The following is a 16343-nucleotide window of genomic DNA, read 5'->3' as shown; positions in this document are numbered from 1 at the left end:
CGGTTAAGCGTCCGACTTCAGCCAGGTCACGATCTCGCGGTCCGTGAGTTCGAGCCCCACGTCGGGCTCTGGGCTGATGGCTCAGAGCCTGGAGCCTGTTTCTGATTCTGTGTCTCCCTCTCTCTCTGCCCCTCCCCCATTCATGCTCTGTCTCTCTCTGTCCCAAAAATAAATAAACGTTGAAAAAAAAATTTAAAAAAAATGAATAAACATTTTTAAAATAATTAATTATAAAAAATAAATAAATAAAAATACAGAGGTGGGAATCCAACCAGCCATTCATTTATGTCTTTATTAAACACACATGAGCCAGAAACTGTTTTAAACTCTGAGGAGAAGCCCGTAGAAGAGAATAATGGCCTTCCGGATGCTGTCTTTCTGTCAGTGTCACGGTTGAGCTCGTGGCCGGTGGCAGAAGCTCAGCCGGCCGTCATCTCGTAAGGGTCTTCGTGAACAGATCACCTGTTCTTACTTTAACTCACCTCCGTCTATCACTCACAGCCAGCAAGTTCCTTCCCTGTTTAATTTAGAGGCTATCCTGCCAGCTCCCAAACTTCTGATTTCTTTTCCTTTCTAATTATATTTTCTTTCTCGCCTTTGATTCTCCCCCCCTCCAGCCCCCCACCCCCGCCACTTCTATAAACCTGCTTTCTTATAAACCTGCGGAGGGCTGAAGCCATTGGCAGCCCAGCTTTATTTCAGAACAGACTGTGTCCGTGGCGGGACCTGGCCATCTAGTCTGACCTCCACTCTTTACACATCATTTCCCCCCATGAGAACTTCTGCCTGCCTCTTTCCCCTCAGATGCCTCTTTCGCTTCATCTCACGACCTTCTTAGACATCTGTATCCCCCTCATCCATTTCCTACCGTGACCTGTAACATGTGCTTCCTGCCAGAGCCACGGGGGTAAACAACTCCTGGTGGATTCAGCAGCTTCTCAGACCCGGAAATGCTCTCTCCACTAACTCCCCAAAGCAAGGATCCCCACCCATCACTTGGTCGCAGACACACCCTGCGACTGGCAGGCTCCAGCCCGCAGACCCAGAGTCCCTCTACTGGGCTCCGAGAGCCATTGCACTTTACGTGAGCAGGAATTAAACTCGTGTTGAATTATTAGGAACTCACAAGAAACTCAGCAAACAAAACTGAAAGGTCCCTATCTCATAAATGACAAACCGGGCCTAGAATTAAACTTTTGGAGATGAAAATAACCTCGGAGACCATCCAAACTCCACCTCGTTGTTATTTAGACGCAGAAACCGGAACCCAGGGAGAGGGTGTGCCTGGGGCCAAGAGGAGGCAAGAATCCAGGTTCCAGAAACCAGACTCCAGGCTCCTTACGTTCAGGCCTATCCTCTCTGTATCACGTTTTTGGGGCTAATTTTTCAACTTTACGCCACCCCCTGTCGCTTGGTCCGCATCCCAGGCCTGGGGGTTCCAGGCAACAAACCGTAATGGAAAGTATATCCTAAAAACAAAGTCAGACAAACAAATGCCATCTGGGTGCTCAGGAATCCAGCCATTTGCTGGCTCCTTTCCTTTTAGGGCTGGTAATAAGAGGAATGGCACCAGAGGGATAATATGTTCCTATTTTTCCTTCTAATCCAGGACACCTGTCTCTTCTTTGGGGAATGTGTAATATTTGGGGCTTCTTCCCAACATGTGACCAGCCACCTGTTGTTCATGCCTTCCCAAGATGGCCTCTAGACTTTGGTGCCCACAATAAAATGCGGGCATTTGCGATATACTATATTTGAAGAGTCTGGAGCCGCTTAGGAATTAGCAGGTGAAGACAGTGCGCTCAAGCAGAATATACACCATGACCCCACCTCCCCTTCGGTTGACAGATCTAGTAGACTGTCATAAGTCTCTGAAGAGAAAGGAGGTTGGCGTTCACCATGGCCTGTCACTTTATTTCACCTCCACTGTCATTCATTCATTCAACAAATATTTATTGACCACCTGCTACTTGTCACTCACTGCCAATCATCCGCTCATCTGTTCACCCTGCAAAACACGTACGGGGCCTCTGCTGAGAGCAAAATCTCATTCTGGATGCCGAGGGAGATCCAGCAATGAATAAAGCTCAGCCCCTGCCCGGAGGAGCTTCTAATTTGGTTAGGGCAATGAATCCACAAGCTACTGTGATGTGAGGTCGTGTTAAGAAAGATACAAAGAAAGATGGATCACAGAGAAGAGAGAAGTCTCTCCCAGCTGCCAGGTAAGAAAGTTTGCAGGAAGATGCCGTGTGGAACCTGGACCTTGAGGAATGGGTAGGATGTGGACAGGTAGAAAGGGGGGGGGGGGTTAAACTGATGTTGCAGCAAAGAGCCTGGGACATCTTGGGGTGCTCCTGGCCACTGTGTAGGGCACTTGTGCTGCTGAGGGACTACACTGAGGTGAGGATGGCAAGAAAGCTAGTGGGTATGAAAGGTCCGAGCCTTTGTTATTTTGCTGTGCCCTTAGGTTCTGAGGTTTGGCACCCCATCTGCAAACAGGCAGCCCGGGCAGAGAAGAAGTTAAAGGTAAGCAAGCCGGTAGCGATGCCGGACCAGACTTTTTGCCACCGGGTGGGGGCTCTGTGTTTTAGTAGGGAGTTGTTCCTTAGTACGCACGCTCCCAACTGTGTACCTGTATCCTTAGGTTTCCTTAATGGTAACACCTGCCTCATGGGACTTTTGCGGGGATAAAGACATTGCATGCGAGAGCACTTTGAGAACCGTGAAACACTGCATTGATGTGAGTTTTTAGCATTCCTGGCGCAAGGCTTTCGCCTTAGCGAAAGATGCGGCCTCTCTGAAGCACACACACGGGGGGTTTTCCCGAGCCTGGGGTCATTTATTAGTGATTATTGACACACGAATTGGCAGTTTGCAAAGCATCAGCCACTCTCTGATTTTATTTCTTTAACCCCATGGATCAGATGGGACAGGGAATTTTATCCTCTCTTGGCTGGTGAGAAATTCAAAGTCGAAAGAGGATGGTGATTTGCCCACAGTAATGTTGCCAGCAGAAGCACAGCCCGTGTCCCCAGGCACACGCTAGGCCAGCTGCGGTCCTGCGTCCCTTTCAATTACCGCTCTGACTAGTACCAAGAAGTCCTGTGAATCTGGGTTGCTGTTCCAAGGACTGCAGGGAGGAGCCCAGCTCCTGAGTCCTCGATACCGTGGAGGAGAAACCTGGGTGTGTGTTGAGGACGGGCACTGGATAATAGCCAAAATGCCTCTTTGTGAAAGAACTGGTCTGTGGACATATAATTTTGTTTGAGCCATGAGGTTCTTTTTCCCCCTGTTTCTTCCAGGTCCTCTCCCATTTAAGATGTAAAAAGACCTAATTGCCCTTTCTTCCCCAAGTTCCACCTTTTGGGTGGCATTTCTCAAATCCAATTACCCTTTTACAACCCTGATGCTTTTGCCACGGCTGTGAATCACCTGTATCAATATTTTTTCTTTACGTCAACCCACTGTTCTTTACTTAACAGAACTTTTTTTTTTCAACATTTATTTTTATTTTGGGGACAGAGAGAGACAGAGCATGAACGGGGGAGGGGCAGAGAGAAAGGGAGACACAGAATCGGAAACAAGCTCCAGGCTCTGAGCCATCAGCCCAGAGCCTGACGCGGGGCTCGAACTCACGGACCGCGAGATCGTGACCTGGCTGAAATCGGACGCTTAACCGACTGCGCCACCCAGGCGCCCCAACAGAACTTATTTTTTTTTTTTTTCAACGTTTATTTATTTTTGGGATAGAGTGAGACAGAGCATGAACGGGGGAGGGGCAGAGAGAGAGGGAGACACAGAATCAGAAACAGGCTCCAGGCTCTGAGCCATCAGCCCAGAGCCTGACGCGGGGCTCGAACTCACAGAGCGCGAGATCGTGACCTGGCTGAAGTCGGACGCTTAACCGACTGCGCCACCCAGGCGCCCCCAGAACTTATTTTAAATAAGAAAACCAGCATTACTTGCTTTAACAGTAGAAGGCAACCATAAAATACATTCAATGCAAATGAAATGTTTCTTATAAATAAATCTGAGAAATTCCAGCTAGATGGCATTGTTTAAAAAAAAAAAAAAGGAACTGTCAAGAAAGTTGCTAAAATATATTAGCACTAAATTAAGATTTCCTCCTTGATCTAACCAAGAGGAATGAAATACAATTTTACATTTTACACGCCCATTCTGCAACTCGGTATCATCAAATGCTCCCCCTAAATTCATCTTCCCATGAACTTGGATCACTAGTTCATGACCCACAGTTTGGGCAACACTGCTCCAGAGCCCCAAGTAGAATGCTTTAATTCTAAGCTGTGCCGTGAGAAATCTGGCAAGAAATTTAGCAATCCCAAAGACCAGCCCCTTCATTTTACAGATGGGGAATCCGGGATCTCTAAAATCACATAGTTCACCAGTGATCCTTGGTCCCCGTTCTGTTTGCTTTTCAACTACATGCTGCCACTCTCAGGGCTGCACTGAGGTTGACATAGTGCCATTCGGCTGAGGGAGCCATTAACACATCATTGCCACCGTTCAGAGAAAGATTTTTTAAGTTTATCACTTAGGCTGATGTTAATTCGCAATGGATACCCTGTAAAGAATCAATACGTTATGCAATTGCATGAAGTTTAACCTGCTGGTATGTTTTATATCAACAAACTGCTAAGGAATAAGTACTAACCAATTTTATTTGTTTAAAGTAAATACGTTATTGGCAGGATAACCCCCAGTGAAAAATTTTATGAATAAATGCTTACCTCAAATATGTAAAACAAACAAATGAACAAAAATCCAAATTCTGTCCAACAGCCCAAAGTCGTGTGCATTTCCAATTCCATTCACACTCAGACATGGATTTAAAAGGCAGAAATAAAGACAAAGTACAGAAGGCCAGCAAGTGCATTTCACAGTGTTGTCGCTGTCCCCTGCACAGCCACCTTCTTCCTCCCCGCCCCTCTTCCCCTCCAGAGCAAGGTGCACCTTCTCACTCTTCTGTCTCCTCTCTCCCACAGCATAGGCGGACTTCCGAAACTTCCATCTCACCCCCTGGCTCCAGCATCGGGTCACCCAACCGAGTCATCTGCGTATGTATCACTTTTCAGCCACCAGAGGCCTTCCTTAGCCCCAGGTCTGGGATCTAAAGAGTTCCTAAGGACCCCCAAAGATAGCTGTGAGGTTTTCATCCAGCCAGTGTCTTGTGCGTGCCTGCCATGTGCTAGACTCTGTGCCAGGTCCTGAGGACTCAGTAGGGCACAGGGAGGACATAGACGCTGCCCTCACGGAGCACACAGCCACATCAAACAGTGTTATGGGGATAATCAAGTGCAGCAGGATCCCAAGAAAGTGCAAAGACAGAAGAGCCCTTGATGAGCTCTGAGACCCCTGCAGTGTGCGTCCTTCCTCATTGTTTAACTGAGACAATAGTGAGACCAAAATCTGGGATCAGAGTGGCATTCAGAGTAGGGACTGCGGGGGAGGTCCGTGTGGAGATAGGGTTGGGTGACAAGGAGGCAGAGAGGAAGAAGAAGCCGTATGAATGTGGATTTGCAAATGTAAAGAAAAGCTTACTGGTGACCTAAGAAGTTCAAAGGTGGAGAGGACCGCAGGTGTGTGCCTGAGCTCCCATCCCCGAAGCATTCAAACAGAGAAACTCATCACTTGCAGGGACATGGCAGAAGGGACAAGAGTTGAGCCAGATGAGCTCAGAAGTCCCTTGGATATGTAATTTATTCATTCATTCATTCATTCAACAAACGTGTGCTAAGTGTCTCCTCTGGGCTGGGTCTGTGCTGGAAAATGGTGGTGAAGTGCCCTGACTTGATGCCTGTCCTCATGACATTGACTACATGCGTAATCACTCACAGTTCTGATAAGTGCTACTAGGAAGAAAAAGTTCCGGGTGCTCTGATGATGGTACAGATGGACAGAGGGACGGACAGTCTAGGACCAACTGGAGGAAGAATCCTGAGAAAGAAACACTTAAGCTCAGACCTGAGAGAGAAACAGAAGTGAGTTAAAGCAGGTGGGGGAGGCAGAGCCAGAGAGGACAGAGATGAGCAAAGAAGAGGAACCGTCTGACTGCAGACTGTTCCAGCCTTCCCCAAGTCTGAGGGGCCACAAAGGCCAGAAGAGGAGGTGGGGTGGGGGAGCGGTCTACAGCAGGAAAACCGCTCCTGGTAAGAAGTTCTAGATACAGTCCCCAAACTAGCCATCCCTGAGTGGGCCCTGACCACCATTGCTTCATCACGATTTTACCTCAGATCCACATCCAGCTTCCTCCTTGATCCCTGGATAACTCCCCTTAGTGGGACTGTTTCCTTTCCTTTCTTCCTCTGTTCAATGAAAATCAGACCTAAAAGTTACCATGGACAGCAACTTCAGTATGGTCAATACTGCCTTGCGGCTCCCGCAGACCAGCGCTTCGATCACAGGCTGTACTCACTGAAGAGTCCTGTCCAGAACAAGAGAGACTGTCGTCCCCCCGGTGCTATGAACCGGGCCAGACGCACGCAGAATTCGTGAGCTTAGTTTCAGGGCCTACACCATGAGAAGACTATTGACAGAAGTGAGCACGTCTCCTGCAGAGCGTTGCCAGGATATACGAACTTGGGGAATACATACATATAGCAGTGCTCTAGTGCCTTTCATCCCTGGCTGGTCTTCCCTGCTTCTGAGGAGCCTGGCTAACCTTTGTGAAACAAACTAGGCCTGGTGATGTGCACCCTGGAGTCCTGGAGAAAGAGCGCCGTGTCGCCCCTCTGAGAAACAGCTCCATACAAGTGAACAAGAGCAGCTGGGGACACCTGCCATTGAGCTGTCCACCGGGGTGGGGGGGGGGAGGGGAGCTTGCCCGTGGAGATCAGTTCCCCGCGCGTGCCAGTGTAGACATGTGTCTCCCTTTCTGTACTCTCCTTTCTCACTTTTTAGAATGCTCACCTTCAGCTGTTCTGGGGAATGACTGCACGTCATGGGGGCCATGTTTTCGATCAGACCATTCCAAACATGGCTTCCAAATTCAGGGAAGGAACCATCCCACCGCTTTGGGAACATGCGATAACAGGCAGAAAGAGAAGAGTGTTGGCTTAATTTTCATAAATACTGAGGTTTGGTATTCAAATAGAGTTATCACTGGACCTGGAGGGGGCAGGCTCTTTCCAGCTTTGCTCATCCCCCACTTGACTGCTAGAATCATCTTCAGGAGGTTTGTCTTCGACCAGCCCCACATGTTCTCTGCCTTCCTTCCTGGCTAATTATGTTGGGATGCCTCTGTTCAATCACTGCGCCTCCAAACCTAAGGCTCATTTATAACCCTATAAACAAGGAGCCTACAGGAAGAAATATAAATTTAGTATTTCTGAGGTTTGGACTAAAGCACTGAGAAGAATATTGATGGGTTGAGACAAGTCTGCAAGATGCCAGGAGCTCTCAAGGTCAAGACCTAACATCCCACAACAAAAGGCGGCAGTTACTTCAGCAGGTGGACCCTTCGCACAAGGTTCCCTTGACCCACCCACCCCCAGATTGGTACAGATATGGTGCCTGAGCTGGGCAGGCTGTGGCAGAGATGACATGGTGCATCTCTAAGGGTTTAGCTGAGAAGGTTCTGCGAAGGGACCATTCACAGAGGTGTAGGCAGGGTTAGAGGACCCACAAGACAGAGTGTGGCATGCAGGGTCTACAGCAGCAGGAGCTGTCACTACCCTAAGCCTGAAGAGATGGCCTGGCGAAAGCTGGCGCCGTGAAAGGCAGCCCTGGATAGGATCGATGCCCACCATAGCCAGCAGGGCAAGGGCGGTGCCAAGGGGACAGGTACACAGGTACACAGCCTCTCTTGCCATCACCCCCTTGTCTGCAGGTGACCCAACTGAAATCCAGGGAGTCTTGATGTAGCCCATGGGGTCTCAGAGCCCAAATCAGGGCAAGGAGGAGTGGACAGTATATCTAGAGGCAATAGAGAATGAACACAAAGTGCTCAAACACTGGTGGGCTGGGACCAGGACAGAATGGTGGAAGGACCCTGGAAAGTGTTTCAAACAGCAGTGCTCATAAGGTCTTTATGAAAGTTGCCCTCTCCGCCGTAGTTTTGGCTTGAGACTCACCTTGGCCCCAAGGCACTAGAAGAATGTCATGAGGATAATTACGTTTCTTTGGAGTCTCTGTCTAGTGGCCTCGCAGTTTATCTCATGTCAGGACCTTGCAAGCCACAGTAGTTATGGGGCGACAGATCCTTGATGACCACAGCAGAAGCGGGTCACAGGGGGAACAGGTGGAGGATGAAGATGTGGAGAGGACATGGCTTCAGAAGCCACGAGAGGTGGTCTGCCCCATGCAAGGGGAAGCTGTCTCTTCTTGATCAATGCAGTTCTAGAAGGCTGAACTCAGCCAACGGCAGAGTTCTCCACCTCTCCACCTGCCAAGCTAGCAGAGGCTACTGGAGAAGGCCAGTTCCCAGGCTAGACTGGCTGGGTTTGAATTCTGATTTTGCTACTTATTGGTTGTATGACCTTGGGCAAGTTCATTGATGTCTCTGTGCCTGTTTCCTCATTCAAAAAATCGAGATGATAGGAGTGCCTACTAGTAGTGTTGTGAGTTGTAGGAGTTAAGGGAGTTCATTCCTACAGGGGACTTACGACAGAGTCTGGCCCGTGATGAGTGCTCACCCAGTGTTAGCTAGTGTTTCACTCTCCGTGGTTAATTGTCTTTATCATCTCCATCATCTTCAAGGAGCCGTGAATGAGGATATCCTTCCTGTGGCGGGGGGTGGGGGTGGGGGGTCAAAAGGCAGTCCCCACCCAGGCTGTGTGGTTCAGACTGGATTCAAACCTGCTGGCTAAACGGTGCAAAGTGCAGAACGTTTGGAGCCTCAGTTTCCTTCTCTGAAAAATAGTAGTAACATTGACACTGACTTCACAGAGGCATCCGGACACTTAGAGGAGACAATTCCTGCAAAGCACAGGGCCTCCCACCTAAAATGCGCTCGATCAGTGTTAGCCCTGTTGGAATGGATGGCCTCTATGACCTGCCTGATTCTAACACTCTCCTCATCTTCCTAAGACCTTGTCTCCAGCGGAACCTGGAGAAGCTTGTTGCCCCTGTGCCTGGTTTTTGTGTCCTCTCCCTTTTCCCTCTTATCTCTCTGCCTCTTTCCTATACCTTTCCTCTTCCTCAGGCTAAAGTGGATAATGAGATCCTTAATTACAAAGACCTGGCAGCTCTCCCCAAGGTCAAGTCCATCTACGAGGTACAACGCCCCGACCTCATTTCCTACGAGCCTCATTCCAGATACACGTCCGACGAGATGCTGGAGAGATGTGGCTATGGAGAGGTATGGCGTCTCGCCCCTCTCTCGGGGGCTGTCGAAGGAGAGGAGGCCCACAGGGTCCCCAGCCACTCCATCACAGACAGACACTTCGCCTTCCACAGTGCTGGCCCCTGGACTGTTATAAACTGGAATTTATAGTCAACATGTAAAAATCAAAATTTCACCCAGAAATCTGGCTTTTCTTGAAAAATCAGAGCAGGTGACAGTACACCAGGATTTCCACCATCTGGAGAGGGGGGGAGCAGCGCCTTCTATAGGCAGGACATGGGCTCCCCAGTTCTCCCCAGTCTCCGCCACCCCCTGAGAACCCCAACATGGAAGCCGAGAACCTGTGACCACGTATCACTTGAGCTATTGTTTTTCTTCTAGTGGAGTAATCTTATACACAGCCCATGGCTGTCACCCCCTGACAGGCTCAGTGGCCTTAGGTTTATAATCCCTGGTAGGTTGGTTCTCTGGTTTTTGCACCTGGTCTTAAGTCCCTATGCTCAGAGCAAGAGCCGCTTTTTAAAAACTCAGCATCAGATGGCTTTCGAAATAATTCAGTGGTGGCTGGACAAGAGAAAGTGTTCTCTGGAGAGGGCTGCGTGGCTGTTACCCCGAAGGTCCTGGCAATCTCTATCTCAGGCAGCTTCTAGCCCCATCCATGGCCCCTGAACTGAGATTGTTTAAAGCAGAAGAAGGCCTGGCCTGGGGAGCAGGGACCCAGGTTCTTGTCCCCACCCCTTCCTCTCTAAAGGGATTAGGGTTCTTTGGTTGGACAGCCCAATGCCGAGACTCTCTGGGCCTCTAATACGAACCGGGAACCGGGGACCAAGTGTCAGGTAGAAGCTGATGCTCCTGAAGCCAGAAATGGCTCCCTGGGCCCCACGAGCCAAAGCCAACTCCAGACCTGTTTTGTTTCACTCACAAAGTATCTTTTGAAAATGCAAATCAGTTGCCAATATTGACACACGGAGAGATTTCACATAACAACCTGCATTTCTGACTTGTCCTGGAAACTTAAGGAGCTGTGTTCACATTGAGCAGGTGTCCCACGGGCTGAGCGGCCAGCGCCCTCTGCAGGATGGGATGTCTCATCTCCAGTCTGCTACACCACCCTCCAACCCAGCTCCCACGTTGATGGCCGCGGCCTGGCCTTCAGTCGGCCTTACATTTGGGTGCCCCGCCCTGCACCCTGTTGTCATGAACCACAGAGGGTCGTGAACTGGTAGAAGGACAAGGAGGGGTCAGGAAATGGCTCTGAGCTTGTGGTGGAGAAGCCTGGGTCCAAGCGAAGACCCTGCCACGTCGTACCCGAGAGGCCCGGAACCACCCCATGCCCTCTCTGGGCCTTGGTTTCCCGTTGGTAGAAGGACCGCACCGTCTCTGGGTCTCCTGCTCTCTGTGGGCACTGCTGGTATCCCCGTATGCTAAGTGCACCTGCTGTCTGGGGAGGGGGCCCAGGAGCAGCTGCAGGCCGGCCTCTGCTGTGCTACTTAACCCTCTTCCTCTCTCCCTCCCCTCTTTTCCTTTGCTCCTTCCACCATGGCCTTCAAACTCTTCGCTTCTAAGTCGCTGGGAACACTATCTCCCTACTCCCAGGTAACCGAGCTGGTTCAGGAAGACCTTTTATATCATTGTGTCCCTTTATGCTGACCAAGCCGACCACTGGTTTCACCCCTCCCCAGCCCCCTGGGGGGCTCCCCAACCACGGCACAGACAGGAGACTTAGGAGCACGATCTGGAGGAAGTGGCTGCGGCATAAACAGTAGAGGGTGCACCCCTTCTACCCAGAGAGGGCCTCCCTGATGCTCCTCTGATCCTTGGCCAGGATTCCAGGCACGTGACCTACGGGTTCTGTTCAAGGGACAGAGTGATGGGTGAAGGCCCCAAAAACTTGTCTCAGGTCATGTGTGTAACCCAGGGAGGGGGCCTCTGTATTCAGAAGGGCAGCACCATGAATTTTGGATCCCCTAGAATCCTAGATTCCATGTCCCTCCCCCACCTGCCTGCTAGACCCTTGAGCCACAGGCCTGCCGCATCGCCGGCCTTGCTCACGGCCCACTTCCTCCCCCAGGACATCTACGAGAGCCTGGATCTCCGACAGAGAAGGGCCTCCAGCCCAGGATACATCGACTCCCCCACCTACAGCCGGCAGGGCATGTCTCCCACCTTTTCCCGCTCGCCTCACCACTACTACCGCTCTGGTAAGGAAGGGGGAAGCCCCCAAAGGGACAAGAAGAGCCGGGGGACAACGCAGTGGCCGGCTCTGTCGCCAGCTGCAGAGACGGCACAGGGCCCCTGCCCCAGATCTCCGTCACAGCACAGCCCTCTGGGGGTCTGTGACCACACCCAGGTGACCAGCTGGGCCATACTGAGATGCCTCTAGCAGGGGGAGAGAAGGGGCTGAGAAGCAACAGGAAGGCGGGTGGTAAGCTGCCAGGAGAGAAGTGGCAGGCATCCCAGCAGCCTTGGCTGGAAGAAGACTCCTTTGCCATTGGCCTTGGCCTGCCCCATCCAGAGGGTAGAGCCAGAGGACCAGAAACAGGCCCAGCCTTACCCCCTCCGGTCAGGCCATCCACGTCCACCTTGAGGTTAGGGGTGAAGCAGGTGCTTGGACGAAGGAAAGAAGTAATCAAGAGGGGTGGTGGGGAGCTAAGAGGTGCAAAGTCACCTTGCTGATGCTCAGTGGAGTTGATTCTTACAACCACAAAATCTGACTTCGGGGTGAGGCAAGAAAACAGGGTCCAGCCTGTTTCTGCAGACACGGTGCATGAGAGCACAGCCCCTCCCTGCCATCCCTGCTGTCATCACGTCACTGCTGCCTTAACTGCCACCGCGTTAATGCCTGTTTTCTCTGTGCCTCTGTTCTTTCTGGGGACCACTGCCTGCGTGCTCCAGGGCCCGAGAGTGGCCGGAGCTCTCCATACCATAGCCAGTTAGATGTGAGGTCCTCCACTCCGACCTCTTACCAGGCTCCCAAGCACTTTCACATCCCAGGTAGGCTGCCAGCCCGGAATTCCCAGCACGGGTGCATGCTCCATGGGGACGCCGGGCTCCCTGCACCGGCAGCGAAGAGAAGCCGGTTCCTGGGGACCCTCCCTAACCAGCTACCCACACTAACCCACCCTGCAGTCCCGACTCGCCCATGGGCTTTGGGCCACCCACTTGACAGAGCCAGCCTTGATCAAGACCACCACGAAGCAGCCGGAGAAGTGCCTCGAGTGTCTGAGGGCTGTGCCGGGACCCGGCAGTAACCATGCTGGAAGTCCTGGGCTTTGGCATCAAAACTCTTGGGATTGAATCCTGATTCCACCACTTAGAAGCCTGCGAGCTGGGGCCAGTTACTTAGCTTTCCTGAGCCTCTGTTCTCTCTATACAGCCAGGCACTGTTCTGGGCCCTGAGGTTGCAAATGTGCTCAAACCAGCCCAGGTCCTGCCTTCATGGTGTTTATATGTGGAAAGAAATTTAGTAAAAGAGTAAACAAGTAAAAGGGTAATTTCAGGTAGATGATATGTGCAGTAAACGTAATAAACAGGGCACCGCGGTAGAGTGACTGGGGTGGGGAAAGATGAGAAGGAGCCAGCCATTGAAGATCTCAGGGAAAAAGTCCCGCGCAGAGGGCACGGCAAGTGCAAAGGCCCTGAAACACTGAACTGGCAGCAGGCCAGCGTGCCTGGAAGTGGTGAGCGGCGAGGGGAGTGATAGGAGATAAAGCGGAAGGCAGGGGTTCGGTGACCTTGTAGGTCTGACTTAGCGTCTTGCCCAGAGTTCAGCAGAGCCGGGCCTCAACCCTGTCTCCCAACTCTGAGCTCAGGTGTTTACTCCCCACTCGCTTTTCCCCAGGAGCTCATCCTGCTGTTTCATCTGTACCTTTCTCCACTGCCCGGGAAAGGTCCCATCCTGTCTGTTTTTGAGCGAGTGGGAGGGCGATCGTGCTGAAGCATTCTGGGCACTTGTGCGTGGAATGAGGCGTGGCCGCAGGGTGGAGGCAGGGGGCACCTTCCTGCATGGGGTCCTGCTGAGCACGCGCCGCCTCCTGCCTGCATGCCCACCACTCGAGCCCGCGTCCCTTCTTCCGCACCATTAGAATCCATCCATTCCTCTCCCCTCCCTCACCTTTCTTAGAACCTCCCGGGTTGAGGTTGGAAACTGAGTTTTGAAAGAGGACGTCCACCGGGGAAAGGTGGTGCACCCTTGGGAAAGACGCTGACTGTCTTTCGTTCTCAGATCAGCTGACCAACTGCTGTCTCCTTTCCTCCGCTCTCCGTCTTTCTCTCTTTCTCTGTCTCTCCTCTCCCCATTGGTCCCTTCTGGGTCGGCCTGGCAGCTGGAGAAAGTAACATCTACCGGAAACCCCCGATCTACAAACGGCATGGTACGGTCCGTCGGACGGAGAGGGCGTGGTCAGGCAAGGGGCGGGGCCATTCACCATCAGTGCAGATGGTCTGCTGGGGCCACGTGGAGGGACGCACGCAGGGCTGCAGTTCTGTCCTTCTTGTTGGCTATCCCCCAATCACTTGAGGTGATACTGGGGGGGAGTTTGGTGTCATTTCAAAAGAGCAAGGAAGCTCTCGTGTCCCCTAAATGTTTTACCACCTACTTTCCAACCCCACCACCCTGCTGTCTGGTGTCCTAAATTCCATGGCCAGAGCAACCCTTCTCAAATGCGCTGGGAGCATGCACTCCAAGGCATGGATACTCGAGCAGATGCCCTGGTCCCTCCTTTGCTCTGGACTTCCTTATTAGAAATACCGAGAGTGTGACCTAGGAACCCACACCATAACGAGCTCCATTCAGGATTCCTACCTGCACTCCCGTAGGAGAAGTCAGGCATCGCTGAGACCTGTTCCTTCTTGCAAACGCGTTTACTGAGCCTCAGCCGATGAAGCACGCCCTTTGCATTGAGGATGCACAGGGGCAACTGGTACCCTGTATCACCCTCACATGCCCACAGGCTACCGGGGTAACAGAGGGGGCGGGGTACAGAATTGGAGGAAGATGGAAACAGGTGGAGGTAGCCCAGGACTGGGATCTGAGCTCACTGAGCTGGTGGAGGGGCGATACAAATATAAATCATGGCTCTAGGCTGAGACCTGACAATTTCCTCAGTTTCGGAGGGGGCTGGGCTGGGGTCCAGGTGACTCTGTGAGCACATGCATATCTATGTGTGGCTGTGGATGACAAGCCGTGCATCCGGAGTGGCCACAGAAACGTACCAACCCTGACAAAGCCAGTTTGTCCAGAACAGGCCCCCGGGGTCTCAAACGCCTCGGGACTGTAAGATGTTCCAGCTGGGCTCAGCACCAGAGCAGACGCAGGAGGCGTTTGGGGTGGAGGTAGATTGTAGGGATAAGAAGGCACGTGAAAAGGCTCAATGACATCAGTTGAGATGGGAGGGACTGCCCAGGACCCAAGTTCAAGAGAATCTGCAAGCTTTGGAAGCAAGTGCTGCTGGGGGAGGGTGCGCAGGCTGGAGCTGGCAAGGGGCTGATCCCAGGACGCTCTGCTGCTCTGACTGCACAGGGCGTGGGATAGTCCCTATCGATTCTTCCTGAGATGATCATGGGGGCTCACTTGTGTCTCCAGTTCTCTCTCCGCCCTAGTCGGTCTCTTGCCAGGCTTTGGGCTGTGCTAAAATCACTGCCCTGGATGGTTTTGTGGCTGCAGTAGGTTTGATCGTCCATGTTGTGGAAGCTTGAAGCCGGATGGCACCTGACCCAGCAAGACCAATTCTGATACTTACAGATGAGGAAACTGAGGCAGAGAGGGGCAAGAGGTGCCCAGTGTTACAGCTTAGTTAAGTGGCAGAGCTGGGGCCAGAACCCAGCATCGTTGAACCCTGTGCAGTGCTCTTTCTCTGGGCCATAGAGTCTCCCCAAGCAAGATGTGGCATTTTAGTGGGAGGGGAAATCTGATATGCAGCACGTGGCCCTGGTTGGTGATTCCCACCCTACGTATGGCTCAAATACAAAACAAGGCAGGTTTCTAGAGGCTGAGGAAGGTAGGGACATGGGATCACCTGGGACCTGCTTAATCTTACTTGGAGGAGCCACAGCCTTAGTGTTCTCTTGGGAGCAGCCCTGGGAGTCTGTGAAATGTGGTAGCAGGAGCCCTGGGCAGGCGTCTGGTCCCGTTCTGGTCTACTTGTTGTGTGGTCTTCAGTAAGCCCCTTGCCCTCTTTGGTGTTCAGATTTCCAACTGTAACATGAGGGGGCTTGGCCTGCGGGCTCTTCCAGCTCTGATGCTCCATGTCCTAGACCCTGGCGTCAGAGTGACCTCCCTCCCCCAGGCTGGAGCCTGGCCGAGGCAGGAAAAGAGCATATAGTACACTGTTCCAGGACACTCTGCCTCCCTGAAGCTCTCTCCTTGGGTCCTTTGCAGGCGATTTGTCAACAGCAACCAAAAGCAAAACAAGTGAAGACATCAGCCAGGCCTCCAAGTATAGTCCAGCCTACTCACCAGACCCCTACTATGCTGCAGAGTCTGAGTACTGGACCTACCATGGGTCCCCCAAAGGTAACGCGCCCCACAGAGGAGCCTGGACCAGAGCCCTGTGACCTGTGCCAGGGACACAGAGGGGCTAGGACGGTTGCCCACTCCTTCACACAATTGTTCATTTATTCATTCGGCAAGTGTATGAATGTATGTATGTATTGAAGGTCAGGCCTGGGCCCTAATGAGTCAACGGGGAGCAAAATAGACCAGGTTCTTGCCTTTATGGAGGAGACATAGGTCCCCGCTGGAGAGGGAAGTGATGTACGGGAGGTGATACACGGAGGTAGAGGAGCGAGTGGGAGGCGCCGTGCAGTCCAGTCTAGAACGTGATGGAACCTTCTCAAAGCAGATACTCAGCTGCCACAGGAAGAGTGGGGAGGACATAAGCCAGCAGGGTATAGAAGGACATCTGCAAAGACCCCAGGTGGGAGGGCAAGTTCCACTGGAGGAAAGGAAAGGCTGTCAGCTTAACCTGGAGCCAGAGAGGGAGGGAAGCAGGTGCGGGCTGAGGGACCACATCCCATGGGGCCTTGTGCATTGAGGTAA

General features: G+C 52.1%; 1 protein-coding gene across 5 annotated transcripts in view; it reads left to right on the top strand.

The window, feature by feature from the left end:
* The window catches only part of ABLIM3 (actin binding LIM protein family member 3), a 110668-nt gene that overhangs the window by 80973 nt on the left and 13352 nt on the right, over positions 1-16343 (top strand). The window contains exons 9-16 of one of the 5 annotated variants that reach the window (XM_047858206.1): positions 2468-2526; positions 5007-5078; positions 9164-9319; positions 10871-10900; positions 11376-11505; positions 12200-12298; positions 13630-13677; positions 15684-15818. In XM_047858206.1, coding sequence (XP_047714162.1) covers positions 2468-2526; positions 5007-5078; positions 9164-9319; positions 10871-10900; positions 11376-11505; positions 12200-12298; positions 13630-13677; positions 15684-15818 — 729 coding nt within the window. Of the gene's footprint in view, positions 1-2467; positions 2527-2644; positions 2741-5006; positions 5079-9163; positions 9320-10870; positions 10901-11375; positions 11506-12199; positions 12299-13629; positions 13678-15683; positions 15819-16343 lie in introns of all 5 variants that reach the window. The other 4 variants (XM_047858170.1, XM_047858180.1, XM_047858189.1 and 1 more) reach the window with 4 other exon arrangements.

The sequence above is a fragment of the Prionailurus viverrinus genome, chromosome A1, assembly GCF_022837055.1.
Source record: "Prionailurus viverrinus isolate Anna chromosome A1, UM_Priviv_1.0, whole genome shotgun sequence".
NCBI lineage: Eukaryota > Metazoa > Chordata > Mammalia > Carnivora > Felidae > Prionailurus > Prionailurus viverrinus.
The sequence above is the reverse complement of the archived record's forward strand: the minus strand, read 5'-3'. Positions and strand labels throughout refer to the sequence as shown.